The sequence below is a fragment of the Mastigoproctus giganteus genome, chromosome 12 (genome assembly GCF_048544385.1).
Source record: "Mastigoproctus giganteus isolate SK-2022 chromosome 12, ASM4854438v1, whole genome shotgun sequence".
Taxonomy (NCBI): Eukaryota; Metazoa; Arthropoda; class Arachnida; order Uropygi; family Thelyphonidae; genus Mastigoproctus; species Mastigoproctus giganteus.
Genome location: NC_143586.1, coordinates 25107544 through 25126092, shown reverse-complemented (window position 1 = coordinate 25126092; position 18549 = coordinate 25107544). Strand labels below are relative to the sequence as shown.

Below are 18549 nucleotides of genomic sequence, written 5' to 3'. Positions count from 1 at the left end.
TGTTCATTTAGTATTAGTAAAATGATGCAAGGAAGCAAGCTTATATGCCACGCACATGCAAACACACCCACACACTTCATTTGCCTATTCTTTCTAGTAATTTGTCCAATCCTACTTCAAACTACTGACTTCTACAACACTAGGGGAAAGTTTTATTCCACCAATCAATTACTTTCTAGTGTTGAAGGAAATATACACTGCAGTCATCCATTTTCAATTTATGTTCCCTTTCTGTGTATTGCTGGGGAAAGCGTACAGGTGGCATGAGCATTTGGTTTACTCAATTCTTTTAAATACTTCAATGAAGCTGCCATGCAGGAGGTGCTTAGTTTCTTTTTGGATACTGCACTTTACAGAATTCCAGTCTTTCTTGGAAGTAATACCCAACTGTGCCCCAGATAACACTGTTGCTCTTCTCTGCACTCTTTCCAACAGCTCGACACCCTTCCTCGAATAGGATTTTCAAATCTGTATGCCCTATTCAAGATATGGCATAACCACTGCTTAATATAATGTGGTTATCACCTCTCTCTTTCTTTCTTTCTCTTTCTTCTGAATATATATCACAGACAGAACCCTAAGAGCTGTCCTGTAAGCACTGCTCAGAGAAATCATGTAGAACCGTACAAATATCCTTGGGTATTTTCATTGTCAACTGTTTTGTGTTTGGCACTACTCAAATGGTATGCTATCCTGGGATTACTGCTACCCAAATGCAGTACCTTGGTTTTGGTAGCAACTTTTCAAAACATATGCCTAGAATGTTCAAATCTACTTGAAGTAGCATACCTTGAGACACTTTGTGATGTTTCCAATTTTATTTCCTGCTTCAAGTAACTTTTACCATTGTGATCTAGGACCAAGGAGTTCTGCCTGCTTTTTAGATAAGTTGAAATCATGAACTAAGTTATTCAATTCTTCTTGTTTAATAAAGTGTGGCACTGTAATTTTTCTGGTTGGTAGTCCAAATCTGTTAATAACAGCATACTAGTTAATAGCATAGATAACAGCATAGTACGTCTACATAATAAAATCAGGTAATAGTGTGTGCTACCTTTTAGTTCGTGAGGTAATTTCAAATTAAATTTAAACTAGAATCATGTTTGCTGCTCAAACAAGAGCAGCAAAGCAAAAAACTCAAAAAGCTCAAAGATTCAAAATAGCAAGAATACGTTCACTAGGGAGAGAACATCGATGGCAATTCTGTGAATCACAGCTATATTCATTATGCTAATTGTGGCCTTTTTACAGAGTTATCTGTAGTGAGATATGATATGGCCAAGATGTGTCTTTGTGTGCTTTCATTCAGAGAGTGTGAGGAACTTATGCACCCAAACAGAATTCTGATGGATTCTTATATGAAAGCTTGAGGAACAGGGTTTGATGAACTTGAAGAAATTAAAAAGAGGGATCTTCCAGCACTTAGCCAGCACAAGAAATGCACTCATGCAACACAAGATATGAGATCATCCAAGGAGAGTGTGTTGGTCCCACAACAGGTTGCTCTTGTTTGTGACTCTACTGTGAGGGAAATGAGAAATATATTTTGTAAAAAGGATAGGTGGAATAGGACCATGGTATGTCTGCCAGCGGCAAAAGCTGATGGCACTTGTACACAAATGTTATACAACATGTACAACATTTGTACACGTTGGTACTAATGATATTAAGAGTAGGGATCTGAGGATTTACTTAACTAGACAGTTAAGACACTTAAATAGATACTTAAGTAGAACTAGACAATTATTGGAGTGGATGTTGGAGGCTTTTTTTTTTTTTTTTGTTTAGTGCTGCTTTATAAGCTTGCTTTCTTGCATTGTATACCACTATCGCTACTACTACTAATAATCAATTCAGCCCCACAGAAACTGTGCAAGACTCATGGGGGTAGATTTTTTTTCAGTGTGGTCTGTGCTTGTTAACAGGATAGCCTGTTTCCACAGACTAATAGATTAATAGCAGCCACAGGCAGAGGTGAAAGTGATTCTTTCATGGTTTCTACTGGAAGATGTAGCAGCCTGGAAAGCAAGGTGTCAGGGATCACAAGAACTACTGGGGATCCTCAGAGTACAAGCAGATACACGGACTGTGGTGTACACTACAATGCTCTTAGTAAAGAAACATATCAAATCTAGGGAAGTCTATCCAGTTAAAATGGGCAGCCATGTCAACTGAAGGTGCATGGAAGTGCATCCAGTCGACATGGCTGCCCTTCCATGCACCTTCAGTCAGTTCGGTGTGACATATGCACTAGGAAAACAAAAATGAAAGTAGGATTATGTTACAATCTCAATGAATGTGACATATAATGAACAACTATACAGGGAAATACAGTGGGCCAGTAAATCATAATGTCTTATAATGGGGGATTTTAACTTTCCAGATATTGATTGGAAAATGCGGATTGGTCACTCACACATTAGCAAGACAAGACTTTTCTAGGTTTACTGAATGACTGTGTTCTACACCAGCATGTTAGAGAGGCAGCAAGAGTTTTTGAATCTTCATACATTAAGAATGCACAAAGATTCAAAGACTCTTCATGTAAGATTCATAATGCATTATGAATCTGCAGATAAAAGAGTCACTAGGGGCACTTATTACAGTGTCTTGATGTGGGATTTAACTAAAGTAATTACTGTCCAACGCAAAGGGAAGGACATTTGCTTTTGTAAAGGTGCTACAATGGTCGCAGACTTTTTAAAAACTCTATTCAGTGTGATCAACTGATGACATTACCAAAGTGAATTCTAAATGGGAAGCATTCAGAGAAGTAATTGTAAAAGCTGCTAGGTTTTGTTATATTAACTAAGAGATAATATTCAAATTTGGATGCAAATGAATGTCAGATGACCTGATTAGTAGTGGCAAAAAATGATGCAAGAAAGCAAGCTTATATAGCATCAACAAAAACAAAACCACACACTACACACTTCTCCCATCCATACCCTCCAAGAATTTGTCTAGTTCTTGAATTTATTCAAACTATCCACCTGTTCCAAAAGAGAAGAAAAATGGATGGTGTTACTTATAAATTATCAAGAGATATAGAAACCTAAACAGGTATAAACTAATCTGCAACAAGTCACAAAGTTAAGAAAGTCATGTAGATTACAACAGATACAGAAAAGAAAAGAAAAATAGCAAAGACTTGGGAAAAATAAATGTTAACACTAGAAGAAAAGGGATAAATCACACTGGTCCACTAGATATGTAGGATATAACTGATGATGATGATCCTGTTCAGGTTGCTTATAAACTGAATAGATTAAATTTTGAAAAACACTTAAACCACAAAATAAATACAGCAAAATAATTAATGCTATTGATAGGGCAAGGTGGATAAGGCAAGGTGCTATTTTTTTGTTCCTATCAACCTCACCACCCCTATACCAAAACAAAAAAGTCTGATGGAGCCAACTTAGGGGAGTAAGGAGGGTAGTTGAGCATTGCAACCTGCTTGTGCACCTGAAATGTCTGCATGTTGAAATGACTGTTCAGCCACAAACCAGATTGTTCAAAATCTGGCTGCACACTCTTGATTCTCACCAACAAAAGTTTCAATACCTCTGAGTAGTAATTGCTGGTAACAGTGCTTCCTTCTGTAACGAATTTCTTATGAAATATCCCTTTGTGATTGAAGAATGTGATCAGCATGGTTTTGATATGATTTCTGGAAATAAACCTTTTTTGTTCTTGGTGAGCTTTTGTAATTACCATTCTGCACTTTGTCTTTTGATCTCAGGACCATACTGGAAGCATGAATGCTCATCCCCCATAATAATGCTTTTTGGGAAACCAGGTTGACTCTCAGTTGTTTGAACAAAATCTCTGCAAGCATGCAATGATCTAATTTTTTCCTCATCATGCAAACAGGGAACAAACTTTGCAAAATTTTTCTTTTCCCTAAGTCTGTGATAATTATGGTTTCCTTATTCACGTTTAACGCACTAGCATTCTCAATGTTAGCGAGTCCACCAATTCAGGGCTCCAGGTCAGTTTTGGTTGTCCACTTCAAAGATTGTCTGTTATTCCAAACACTTAAACCATCAAAATGAATGTGCTCAGGACAGAGCTTCATTCCCATATGCTGTTTGTAACATTTCATGTGTTTCAGTGGAATTTTTCTCCAGCTTTACAAAAACGATGGTGATTAATTATTTGGTTTCTGATGGTGACATTACACATAATGCATAAAGAAAATCCACACAATAAAGCAACTTAAGGCAAACTGCTTTGGACTGGTGGGCTGCCAAGGTCACACTTCTACACTTCTCTAGTGCCCTCTTCCAGAGCAATACTTGCATTAGATATTTTTTTAAAATTTAGTCTCATTACTTTTTTGCCACATTATGTAAAACCAGTACATGTAAGCCATGATATAATTGAAATGATGTTAAAAAAGTATTTATTTTGCATAATATGGTTATTTAAAAAATTTATTTAATTATTTTCAGTTTTGTTAACACAAGAATTTTTTATAAACTAATACAGAAAAAAAAAATTGAACATGCTGATGTCACAATATGCCTACATACTTTAGGGCAGTATATATTTTCATAGCTTCCTTACCATTAATTTCTGGATATCCCACCATGACAGTTGTCCATGCCCTAACCAAGCACCACGTCAGACACAACTGTAAATATGCTTGTAGGCTTTCAAGAAGATAGTAGCATGACTGTGAATGCAAGACACCGCAACTGACGGAGTTAATGGATTTCCAGCATGATATGATAATAGGGTGCCCACATAAGCAATCAGTCTGTGTGCGAATTTCAATAGCATTGAGGATCTCTAGGTCGATGATTTGTGATATGATATGCAAATTGAAGCAGCCAGAGGTCTTTTTGCAAAAAGTCTGGCCCAGAAAACCTCTAAAGCTGACTGAACATGACAACCATGAAAAGACTCATCCACTCGGAATAATGGTTGACATTGTCACAGCACACGTGTGCCTTCAGTGAGACAATTGGGACACATATCAGCACCAGTCAAGTCTGTAGGACACTGCATGATATGGGTTACCATAGTCATGCAGCCATCCACAAGCCACTAACCGCTCTGAATAATGCCAGATTCCATGCAGCTTGGTGTACAGCTCACCATTCATGGACCATAGACCAATGGGAAGTTGTGCCGTGGAGTGATAAGAATACACGGTCTACCAGATGCCTGGAAAAAACTATCTGCTGGACATAAAGTGCTATTTACATTGTGGTAGCATGTCAGGGAAGGCCCATACCTGTATCAGCATGACAACACTCCACATCATATTGCTTGTGTCGTGATGGACTAGTTTGAAGTCATTAGCATCAAAAAGTTAGACTGGAAGCCCACAGCCCTGACCTCAGTCCTACAGAGAACCTCTAGGTGGATGGATCATCGTGTGCGTGTGCGCGCACGTGTGTGTGTGTGTGTGTGTGTGTGTGTGTGTGTGTGTGTGTGTGTGTGTGTGTGTGTGTGTGTGTGGGATTACCCAAAAAATTGAGCTGAAATTGTCTTGGTTTTGAAGAACGAACGGTGGAGAATATCGGAGGACATTTACAACAAAACTGGTGGTGTGTGGTTCACGAAGAGTAGAGGTTGTCATACAGGCTAAAGGTTTCAGTACACATTATTAGTTTTCCTATAAATAAAGATTATTTGTAGATATGTAGAGGTCCAGACATTAATGGTAGGGCAGTGTCTATAACATATACAACATGCCATATAGAGCAGTTTTTTTAAAACAGTAAAGAACAGCTCTGAGTAGTAGTAGTGGCATGTGATGCAAGAAAGCAAGTGTATGAGCTTATGCAGCATCAACCAAAAAAAAAAAAAAAAAAATCACACCATTCCCTCCAAATGCCTGTCCAGTTCCTCCTTAAATTTATTTAACCTATCAACTTCCACGACGACAGATGGAGGTTTGTTCCAGCAATTAACCAACCGCTGGCTAAAGGCAAATTTCCGCACATCTATTCTACATCTGTCTTTTCTTAATTTGAATTTATACCCCTTTAGGTTCGTAATCTGAACAAGTGGAAGGATCCCATCAGAATTCAGCGTGCTCAACCCATTCAAGGCCTTATACACCTCAATCAGATCACCGCGCAGGTGCCCAGTCTCTAGCCACTGCAATTTGCAGAACTTAAGCCTCTCTTGGTAAGAGGATCCTTCATTCCCCTCACCAATCTTGTTGCCCTTTTCTGTACAGGCTCAAGCAAATCTACATCCTTCCTAAAATGAGGCCTTCAGACCTGTATGCAGTACTCAAGGCGTGGTCTGACCATTGCCTTATACAGAGGGACAATCATTTCCTTTTCCCTGCTAGCAAAATTCCTATATATCATTGATGGTTTTGGTTTTTTTTTTTTTTTTTTTTTTTAGGAGCATTAGCAACTTAAGGCCATATTGCTCCGGGATATGCGGTGGTCATTCCCTGACCTTTCCGCATCCTCCGCATTTGGTGGTGACGGGCTCGAACCCCGGTCTAAATCAAGAAGCGTGTGCTACGCACTGCTGCTCCTTCCCACCTGGCTACGGAGGCGCCATATATCATTGACAAAACCCCATGATCTGCTCTGGCAGCCTGTCTGCATTGCTCAGAAAACTTCATATCTGACCGCACAATTAATCCCAGGTCTTTTTCACCATAAGTGTAATACCACACAGTTGGTATGTTTCTCTGGGGTTACTTCTACCCATATGCAGTACTTTGCATTTGTCAAGGTTAAACTTCAGTTGCCACTTCTTAGCCCATCTGCCAAATTATCTAGATCCTGTTGCAGTAACACACTGCCATTACTGTCATTAACAACCCTGCCAATCTTTGTATCACCTGCAAACTTCGACACTAAGCCTGATATACCTTCATCAATATGACGCAGCCGAGTGGTCAAGAGCGAGAGTGCATAGCACGTGTTCCTTGAGTGACCGGGGTTCAAGCCCGTGACTACTAAATACGATAAATATTTGTAATGACGATTTATTGTAAACTCTACTGACTTGGTTGTCGTGCCGGGTATAAACAGAAAAATTAATTAATTAATTAATTATTGATAAATATACAAAACAACAGTGGACCCAATACTGAACCCTGTGGGACTCCACTGATAACATTAGTCCACGAAGAGCAGCACCCATTGATTACCACCCTCTGTCTTCTCCCACTCAACCATCCTTTTATCCATTGTAGCAAGTTACCCTTAATACCATTTTGTTCCAATTTGTACAATAGTCTTCCATGCGCAACGGTGTCAAAAGTTTTCCTGAAATCCAAATATATGATATCAAAATTATTTTTTGCATCCAGTTCCTTTGTAACCACATCATAATAATTGCTGGTAACAGCGCTTCCTTCTGTAACAAATTTCTTATGAAATATCCCTTTGTGATTGAAGAATGTGATATATACACATGATAGTATATATCTGGTATATACCATCATGTGTATACTACTTTTTCTTATTATTATATTTATTGTTTAACAATAAATGTTATAAAATATGATGTGTTGTGTGCATGTTGGTTATTAAGCTGCAACTATTCCATTTTAATTAACAGAATTTTTGAATAAAGATAGTTTACTAGCTCAGAAATTATAAACAATCTTTGAAATACATTTCAATTATTAAAATCTCACGATATAATAACAAAAATTATATTATAGAGTGAAAAACCAAAAGATAGTTAGTAATACAATCAAAGTGCTATATAACGACCTTGTAGGGGAATGAAAAAAACGGCCATTATTTCGGAAGGATGTTATATCGATCGTTCATAAAATCAGCAAAAAAACAAGTAAAAGCTTGAAAATTTAATGTAATGCTACTAATACAATACAGGCACTCCCCGACTTAGGTAATACTCGAATTCCATAAATTTGACTTTACGTAAGTTTTTGCCGGTCAGTACAAACTTAAAAAAATTGTGGAAACGTATTTTGCATCCTGCAGGAATAAATGGAAGTATTGTGAAAACATCGCAATGTGAACCCAATAACACATTGTTTTTTTGGTAATTCATTCCAAGACCTTGGAAGTTGAAATTTTTTTGCTCTATAACTAAGCTATTTATCTCTCCAAAAGGTAATTTTTATAATGGAGCGCTACCCTTTCATCATTATCACATGTTCCGTTATAAGATTCAATTTTGAACGCCTTTGTTGATATTTTTCTAAAGAACATTTCTGGAAGTCACGACCATAAAACAATAAAAACAATTTGTACTTTCTGGTTTATTGGGCTTTTCTGTTAGTGCAATCTATTATAAATGGGTAGTAAACGCGATCTTATTGCATTTGCGATAATGCTGATAACTGGAATTGTGTGGGTTTTTACATTATTATGATGAAATAACCCCAGGAGCTCACATCTAGTGAGAATGGGCTTGGCACACCTAGGGTCCAGAGCTGGATATCGTCATTCTTCTTTTTCTTGGTGATTCCTCTCTCTCTCTCTCTCTCTCTCTCTCTCTCTCTCTCTCTCTCTCTCTCTCTTGGGGTAATTCAGAAAATTTTTTTTTTGGCTGGTGCAGCATAAGCCTCAGGCTTCCTTGCACCATATGGCTAATAATAATAATAATAATAAAATAATAATGTGTTCCCCCTTCACTGAAATCTTCAATCATATAAAAAACATAAATACATTTTCAGAATCTTCTCTTCATTCCTATTTACTTATTACAATGATGAAGGGAAAGCGATCAATGGAAAGTGCAAGTGATGGCAATGATAGGAAACAAAACATGATTTAGAAATGGAAGATGAAAATAATTAAGAAGTACAAAGCAGGACAAAGTTTGTCATCTTTTGCATGGGAAGTATGTCTCGCTGCTTCAACAGTGAATGCTATTTTAAAGGACAGTGCGTGTGTAAAAGAACATGTTAAAGGATCAAGGCATGTTGATCATTTTGTGATCAACAGTGATCACAAAACAGCATTCAGGTGCTATATAGAAGATGGAAAAGCTATTAATAATATGGATGGAAAATCAGATTCAGAAGCGAGTGCCCCGAGTCTAATGGCCAGTCAAGCAAAAGCAACAAGCATTTACGGAGATATTAAGGATAAGTACGGTGAACCCCAAGTCAAGTTCATGGCAAGCAACGGGTGGTTCTATAGGTTCAAGCATTGCGCTGGTTTCCACAATGTTAAAGTATGCAGTGAAGTCACCAGTGTCGATTCTGCAGCAGCAGCAGAGAAATTTTGTGATATGCTGGGAAAAACTCCTTATAAATTTCCACGGCCCTCAACCCCTGCAGCGGCATACTTATCGGCTGGAGACGTTGATTCTGGCAACGATGCTCGAAAGGTAAAGCCTGCTGATGTTATGCCTGTCCCCAAATTTTTTTTTGTAATTTTATAATTTTGAAGTTTTTGTAATTGCACACTTTTGTAATTTTACCTACACATGAGATAAAAAGAATTTAATAAATAATTTTATTTACATGTTCATCAAATACTTTGATTGAAGTATTTTTTGCTTTAATCAAATTCAGTGGGTATAGTTTCGAGTGCTGCATAAGCCTTTCGGGAAATTCCAACTTATGTAAAACTTGATTTACATAGCGTTCCCTGGAATGCAACCCTTACGTAAGTCAGGGAGTGCCTGTACAGTATTATCTTATTTAAAATATGTACTACAGTATCAAACAAGATAATCATGATTGTAAATTTCATACATAGGCTACATACCTATCAAGACCTACCAGAATTGTTTCATTATTTAAAATAATCTGTCAAAACATGCTGTTTCAATGGTGCTCAACATATTTTATCAGAAGTTTTGAAATATGCTATCAGTAGCTTCCACTTCTCCACACTGCACCAGCATCATATGCACTTGTTGTCATGTGGATTAACTCCATATACATGCCTATTTCTTCACATACCTGAATAACTAATTTAAACTTCATGCACTACACCAACTGATAAAATAAAATAATAAATAAAATAATGCTAAATAAAAAAAACGTGCACTTTACTCATAAACATAAAGATATGAAATCATAACAATAAAATCATATCATATATAACATGTACAAATGAAGTTATATTCACACCTTGCATATTGAAAACTTGATATTCTGTGGTATGTATAGGTAGCTGATTAACAGGACTACTTGGTGGTGGAACTTGTGGAGGACCATAGGATACAGGAAATGAACCTTGTACTGGACTACTATTAACAGCAGGATGCATAATCGGATAACCTTGACTACCTGAGATGGGAGAAGACATATAGGGACCATGAGGAGGGGAATACATTCCTTGATGAAGGGTCTGATGGTATTGATGTTTCTGCTGCTCTTGTCTTAAATGCATTTCTCGCTCCTCTTCTTGCATCCTTTGTATAGCTAGCTGTCGTTGATATTGGAGGTATTCCTAAAACCAAAACAGCTGTTAAGAATCATGGCCTGGATATATGATAAACATCTGTGGAATTTAAAACAAAATAATTTTAAATAATTACTTTTATTATTATTCTCACTACTATTAACTTTTTTTTTTTTTTAATAAGAAAAGTCAAGAATCACTGCACTTTTAAATTGGAGATTAACATTATCCTCTAACAAGGTTTAGAAAAATAAATGGCAGCACTGGTTCTGAAGGCACAACAGTAATACAACTAATTAAAACCTAGGTAGAACAAGAAAATGTTGCCCACTTCCAAGGAAGTATTATGGTGGGATGCTACACTGAATTTATAATATAACACAACATACAATACAGGGCATCTCAAATCAACTATTAGAAACATCACACAGCAGTGTAAAACTACACTGCTTCTTGGCATGGCAGTTTCCTGTGAGCATCTTTCCTGCAAGATAAGTTAACAAAAAGCACCTCTCACTTGTGTTAACTTATCTTGCAGGCTTTCATAGTGAGCTAAGTGGAAAAGAATGCTAATAAATTTAATTTATTAGCATTTATTGGCTATTTCTTGTTTTTGTTTAAAGCAACTACCATCAGCATAGGATGGTATCAAGCAGCTGAAGCAACTATATAATTTATACATCAGCCCAAATACTTGTGTGTGTGTGTGTACTTGCAGGATATGACCAAGAAACAGTTTCATATAGAATACACTATACCTACAGTATCATTCAGTAGAGGGCCAGAACATAATGGGTTAGACCTATTTCACACGGCTTGATGCGGATTCATTAGTTGGAATGAGCTACGACTGGCTACAGTGACTTTAGATAATCTTGCCTGCTTGCATTGTGGAATTCTATGGAGAAGGGTCCTACACGAATTACCATAGCAGTAGTCCATATTACATAGCTCATTAATAACAAGTGGTTTGAGGGCAATTCTGTAGTAAACCTGCTGTGGTCAGCCCTGATCTGAATCCAGTGAGTACATCTCTGGGATGTTTGGGAACCAACTGAAGGCCAGAGTAAGACAGCCAACCTCTCTGAATGAACTAGTCATTGCATCAAGAGATGAGTGATACAAAACTGATCAACTTGCTTCAATCTGGTCTTGTTTTTGCACTTCATTCATGTTTATCTGGATCAGGTCAATTGTATAATATTAGTCATTGCCAGAGCTTTTCACTCCTTTTCACCCTAAAGTGCTTCATTCTAAGTTACTGTCTTACAGAGTGTTACCATATTTACTTGATGTTAAATGATGATGGTATAATTCAACTGTTAAATAAAAGGTCTGCAAATGTTCTAAGTTGCTTCATCCTTTACTGTTTCATTCTCTTGTAGTGTCCCACAGGGTTTCCTCTGGGCTCTTCTACTGTTCATTACATATTCTAATGACCTCAACAGCATTCCAAACTTTTGATGTCAAATGGCAAATGTTTGCTGATGACCTTAAAATTTACAAGATCATCAATTCAATATCTGATGTTTACACATCAGTCTTGTCTCAAATTCATTGCATATTGGCTCACTGAAAATAATATTCCTTTAACTACAAGTACATTGTATATTTTACTTACATACATACATTAGTTTATGTATTTCAGATGTTTCTGATTTAGTTTGATAAATACAATTACTGTATTTAGATACAATCACTTTAACCTTCCAGCAGCAGTGACAAACCACAAAGTGCAACAAAGCTGCCCTGCCTAGTTCTCTCAGATGCCAATTTTCATTTCTGGAAAAAAAAAAGAAAAAAAAAAGTGTTTGGGTTTTTTTTTTTTTTTTTAATTCTCTTTCTGTATACCAATCTTACACCATTTACTAATAGATTACAATACTTATTAAATGTCATTTTTTATTATTTTTAAAATAATTTTTTTTATTGTTTTTAAAAAAGTTCTTTTTGACATGTGGTATTTCCAATGAAACAAAACTTCTATTAATTCTTCTGGTGGGCGGGAAGCATTATAAACAGAAAATATAAACATGAAACTATTAGTCACTTCCATTTTCAAGTTTATAAAACCAATTGATTATATGAAAATTATGCACATGCATGTTTTAATATTTTTTTGCTGAATAAATAATAATAACAAAGTAAAGAAAATATCCTGCATAATAATTCTAACATAAAAAGAATGGTATCTAACTTATTTAGTAGATACAGTAATAACAGCACATCAACTCTCTGATGAGAAAGACAATAGTGTATACAAAGTGGAGACAAAGAGTAGTGCAAATGGCAGTACCTCATCTATCAACAAGTTTCACATAAAACTACTCAAGTAATTGTGTTTGTATATTTACAAAAAGAGAGGGAGGGAGGGACAGCCACTAATCCACACTGGTACAATAGATATTTTGGTGATGAATCTGGTTAATGCACTGCCATTACTGGGTAAATATAATTTTTAGGGTTATTTAGGCAGAAAAAACATAGCCATAAGTTACCTGGCCCTTTGGAAAAAACTTACTCTTAATTTTTAACAATGTTCCTATGAGAAAATGGGTTTGGTTACCCAAGAATTCAGCATCTGATGTTGTTGTTATTTTGGTTTTTAGGAGCATTAGCAACTAAGGCCATATTGCTCCGGGAATATGCGGTTGTCATTCCCTGACCTTTCCGCATCCTCCGTATTTGGTGGTGATGGGCTCGAACCCCGGTCTAATCAAGAAGCATGTGCTACGCACTGCTGCTCCTTCCCACCTGGCTACGGAGGAGCCCAGCATCTGATGTGCAATGGAGGAGCAGATTGTGTTGGATAACAGAAATGTCTGTCACACATGCCTAAAAAGGGATATTAAATAAACAGACTTTTCATTGTAAAGAACTGTCATTATGAAAAGAAGAAGTGTAAACTTGAGTCAGTAAAGAAGAATTAAGTAAGAGAAGTTTACTGCATGCTATTTGTGTATATGCACACACAATAAAACTCTAATATAGTTTTCGTTAACACAAGGAACAGAAGGGCCATCATTTAATGTTCACTGGATGTTGTTAAGTCCCTTGAACTAATAATGAGAACTTTAGTTCAGAGAGTTGAAGGAGGGATGTATGTACAAACTGGATCAAACAAAAATCTTATAAAAGCTCTAACAGTTATATTAATCTTCACTCTACTGAAATATCAAACAAGAGATATTGCAAGCCCAGAAAGCAAACTTCTGAAATCCCAAACATGTTGATGATACTGTTAGGCACCCAGATTATTGGTTAACCTGGAGGAAGACATCATACCGTTGCCATCAGCTGAATATAATATTTCAGGTTAATTGAAACATAGCTTATTGCTCAAATAAATTATTAATTTATTGCTCAAAACTGCTTTCACCACCCTTTTCAAATAGCATTCTGATAGTCTCTAATTATTAACTTATTGAATTTAGAAGATATTAAAAACTGAGCAATTCATAAAAAGGTAATATAAATTAGCCAAAACAAAAGAAATTGTTACATTCAACTGTAATTTATATATCCAGAAATACTTTGCTTATCTAGTAGTATGTAATGTAATCACTTGCAACTACTTTTTCCCATGATTTGTGTTTATTTATAAGTTATTTTTAATTTAATGCTATTATATACACATAGTAGTGCATGCAGTTTGCTATAAGTACACATTCAAAATTTTTATCTATACATGCTATATAAGCATGTATAATTTCTTACTGGCATCACTTGCAATTAATTACAAGTGATGCTAGAAGTATATTAATTTTGGATCTAATACCTGTTTTTTCTTCCTCATTATTTCTAACTTGTGTGCCATTTGTATTTGTCTTTGTCTTTCAGCTTCTTCTGCTTCTTTTCTAAGGTGCTCTGTATGTTCTTCTCTTAAAGCATCAAGCGCTGCCCTAGCATCTCTCACTTGTGTTAACTTATCTTGCAGGCTTTCATAGTGAGCTAAGTGGAAAAGAATGCCAATAAATTTTATTTAAACTGAAAACATACACTATTTTATTGAAGATATCATACACATTAAAGCTGTAGGTAACTACTACCAAAACATACTTGCAAAGAAAAGTAGCAAAGAATTCTTTGCTTATGTTAACACAAGAAGAATAGATAAATAAATATTTTGCATCTACATGACAAAGTTTTTAAGGATGGGAATACCAGAAGTAAAGCAAGTTATAACTGAGAGCCAAATTATTTTGTGATAACTGAGAAGAAAGTGGAAAAGAAATTGTTTAATCTAAAAGTACACAAGGCTGAGGCTGCAAAGTTTGCCTCCCCAGCCTTGTGTATTATTCAATCGATTAAAATCTATTCAATTACATTAAAAGAAGCAGCAAAAAAAGGTAAGCCGACTTTTGACCATAATTATGAGAGTGTCCTAGGATTCAGGGCCTCTATAGATTGGAGATGCAAAAATGTCTCTCCTATTCACAAAGGAGAGGGGGGAATCAATGGGCAAGGTGAGTAATTACAGATCTATAAGCTTGACCTCTGTTCCAGGGAATAATATGGAGTCAGTGTTTAAAGAAGTACTGCAGGATTACCTTGACAGGAATGGAGGTATATGGAAATCACAGCATGGGTCTGTTAAAGGGGACATCTTGTCTGACCAATCTGATTAGATATGATGACACAAGGAACTGAATGCAAAACTAATTTTGACATCATATACTTAAATTTCAGATAAGTGTTTGACATTGTTCCACGTGAAAGACTGTTGTACAAATTAGAGCAGTGTGGCATTTAGTTACTGCTATAGATAAAGGGATAATTGAATGATAGAAGACAGGGTAGTCATAAATAGGCACTGCATTTCTTGGACTAATGTTATCAGTGGAGTCCCTCAGGGTTTGGGGCTGAGATCTTTACCATTTTCAATATTTTATTTAAACATCATGTATTAATGATGTTGATGAAGCTTATCAGGTTTACTGTCTTAGTTTATAGATGATACAAAGTTTGGCACTATTTTGCTGAAGTGCCTAATGACAATAATCAGGGTAATCTACTGCAACAAGATCTAAAAAAAAATTAGGCAGATGGGCTGAGAAATGAGTTGAAGTTTTTAACATTGACAAATGCAAGGTATTGAGTAGCAGTAATTCTAGATTAATGTACCAACTGTGTGGTACTACACTCAGAGTAGTGGGAAATGAAAAATACATGGGGGAATATGTAATTATGCGGTCATATATAAAGTTCTTTGGGCAGTGTCAACAGGCTGTCAGAACAGCTCATAGAGTTTTGTCAATTATATACAGGAATTTTTGCCAAAAGGGAGATAGAAATGATTATCCCATTGTATAAGGCAGCCATTAGGCCACTCTTGAGAACCACAGAGGTCTGGAAGCCTCATTTTAAGAGGGATGCGGATTTCTCAGAATAGCTGTAGAGAAGAGCCACCAAATTACTCAAGGACACCATGCTTCCAAGCACTGCAATTTGCAGTGCTTGGAAAACAGGCACTTGCAAAGAGACCTGATTCACATATTAAGGGTTTTAAATTGACTGAGTGAACTAAATGGTGATGGCATCCTTTCTCTTTCTTGGACAATACATATAAGGGGATATAAACTTAACTGAAAAAAGGTAACTCCAGGTCAGATGTGCAAAATTTTGACCGATGCTGTATAAGCTTACTTCCTTGCATCATTTGTCACTTCTACTAAAGCTCGAGACTGATAAGAATTTTGCCAAATTCCATCTTCAAACCATAAAAGAGGACACAGCAATCAATCGAGTAAAAATCATGGGAATCAATAAAGTAAATTATATAAATACCATAACATTTATGAAATTCATCATTTTGATACAAACAAATTTCATAATGGTTATAATATGACAATACTATAGGACTGTTTGGGTATTTCAATAAACTATTACGTTCAGGTATGTCTAGAGCTTACAATAATGAGATTCTGGGATCCTAGTATTCGGGATCCCGGTCATTTTTCCCCAATATTTATACTGGTATTTGAATACTGGCATAAATACTGGTATTTGTCTTTCGGTAATAATTTAAAAAATAATTGTTTATGATTTATTCACATTTTAAAGGTTAAAAATCGACCACAATAAATCATTAATATTACTGAATTTGCAACTGAGGGATTGTTATACACAATACAAATATAACAGAAACCTGAAACTCAGATCTCGTTTCCTCACCAGGCTTAAATGTCCATCCCTTTTTTTTTATGGACAAAGTGTCATAAAAAGTCAAAAAGGTAATATTTTTTATTGATTAATTTTGAATTATTAATTTAAATTAATTTTATATTTACAGGCCCAATGGACACAAAAAATGTCTTCATGGAACACAGAAAATGAAACAATAAGTCTTCAGTTTGATTTTATTATTTGATAAAAAATGGTCAGCTAGCACAATGTAAAAAATGTTCAAAAGAAATTTGATATGGTGGGGGGGGGGATCTACAAGCAGGCTCTATATGCATTTGAAGACAATACATGATATACATTTAAGAAAAAGAGATGTGCAGGCATCTAATTTAGAGAATGATGAACTTACTACAACAAAAGAGGCAAAGTCAAAATTTTTATTGGCTGATTACTTCAAGAATGATAAAAGAGAAAAACTGTCAGAAGTACTGGCTCATATGACAGCTTACCATTCCATCTTTTCTCTACTTCTGTTGATATCAGAAAAGGATTGATCCCTACAGGCTTTAGTGATTTACCCAAATCGCCAGTAACCATTAAAAAAATGGTACTGGCTTACAGTGGAGTCCCTCACATTCGAAAAATGGTAGTAAATGAAATAGCTCAACTTAAATCAGAAGGTAAAAGATTTCGTCTGACTTTTGATAAGTGGACATCAGTAAGCAATAGACAATATTTAAATATAAATGTTCACTCTGTTGGGGGAATTTTGAAGAATATTAGACTAGTGTGTGTGTGTGTGTATATAGTATGTCAGCAGAGAATTGCTTAACTTGCAGAGAAAAAAAAATAAGTTGAATTGGGCTCTTTCTTTCTAAAGATGTAATTTGTGTAAGGACTGATAGTGAATCAGTTGTGACCAAAAAATTTGGTAAAGTAATCAATGCCAAACAGCAGCTTTGTTTGGTCCATGGTATACACTTAGCAGTAACAGATGTACTTTATAGGTCAACAGTAAATGAAGAAAAATTTTGGAATACCGGTATCCAGTTTCATAAATTAAAAATACTGAAATACTGATATTAAGATTTTGACCGGTATTGTGAGCCCTAGGTATGTCATATTATTATATGACAAATCTGAGCGCAAGGGAGAAAATCTTTTGATCCTTGGATGCTCATTGACAGACTGGTCCATTGAAATACTATCAGTGGATCTCTAAAAGTAAGAAACAACGAGATATTTCCTCAGAAGCCTTAATATTAATAGTCTTAAAGCCCTGAAACATGAAGAATTGGAGGCAGTATCACCAAAAGAAAACTGAATTGTATAAGTTGTAGCATGATTCATGTCTGATACTGTAAAATAAAATGATACTAACATTAAATTAAATATCAGTATTACATTCACTGTTTATAAAGCAGGGACAAAAAATAAAAATTTGTATTTGTTTGGCTGAAAAATTCATACAATTTTTGTAAAAGAGTCAAGATTTGTAAAATGCACTAAATATTATCAAGTAAAAGAATTTTTTTATTATTTATTTATTTTTTTAAATACATTACCTCTTAATTCATCTTGCTCTTGAATATATTTCAACAACTGTGAATGCATATTTGTGACACTGATAAAGAGAGTTTGTACATATGTATCATTTGTAATAGGTCGTCCTCTACTTGAATTACTTTTCATTCGGTTGACAAATATTTCTAGCGTGGTCTTCAGATTTGCCAAAAAATTTGTCATTTCATCTAATCCACCATTTTGGTATTTCTGAATTAAAAAAAAAAAAGACATTTGTACAATTAAAGTTGAGCTCATTGATAACAAGCATTTATATAACAAGATCACAGCTACAGTAAGCATATAAGGAAGAATTCACCAGAAATAATGTATTTTGTTTAAAATTGAGGAAAGACAGTTGTAGAACAGATGTGTGGAAGTTTGTCTTTAGCCAGTGGGTCATTGACTGCTGGAATAGACTTCCATCTGTTGTTGTGGAAGTTGATAGCTTAAATAAATTTAAGGCTGAACTAGACAAACATTTGGAGTGACAAGATGGGTGAAATGGGAAGAGTTTTTTTTTTTTTTTTTTTTTGGC

The 18549-nt window shown here is 35.5% G+C and overlaps 1 protein-coding gene across 1 annotated transcript in view; it reads right to left on the bottom strand.

Annotated features, from left to right (window-relative positions):
- The window catches only part of LOC150076799 (hepatocyte growth factor-regulated tyrosine kinase substrate-like), a 155525-nt gene that overhangs the window by 6302 nt on the left and 130674 nt on the right, over positions 1-18549 (bottom strand). Inside the window, exons 13-15 of the mRNA XM_090386541.1 lie at positions 18014-18221; positions 14101-14273; positions 10049-10370 (exon numbers count right to left, since the gene is read on the bottom strand). Coding sequence (XP_090242667.1) covers positions 10049-10370; positions 14101-14273; positions 18014-18221 — 703 coding nt within the window. The remainder of the gene's footprint in view (positions 1-10048; positions 10371-14100; positions 14274-18013; positions 18222-18549) is intronic.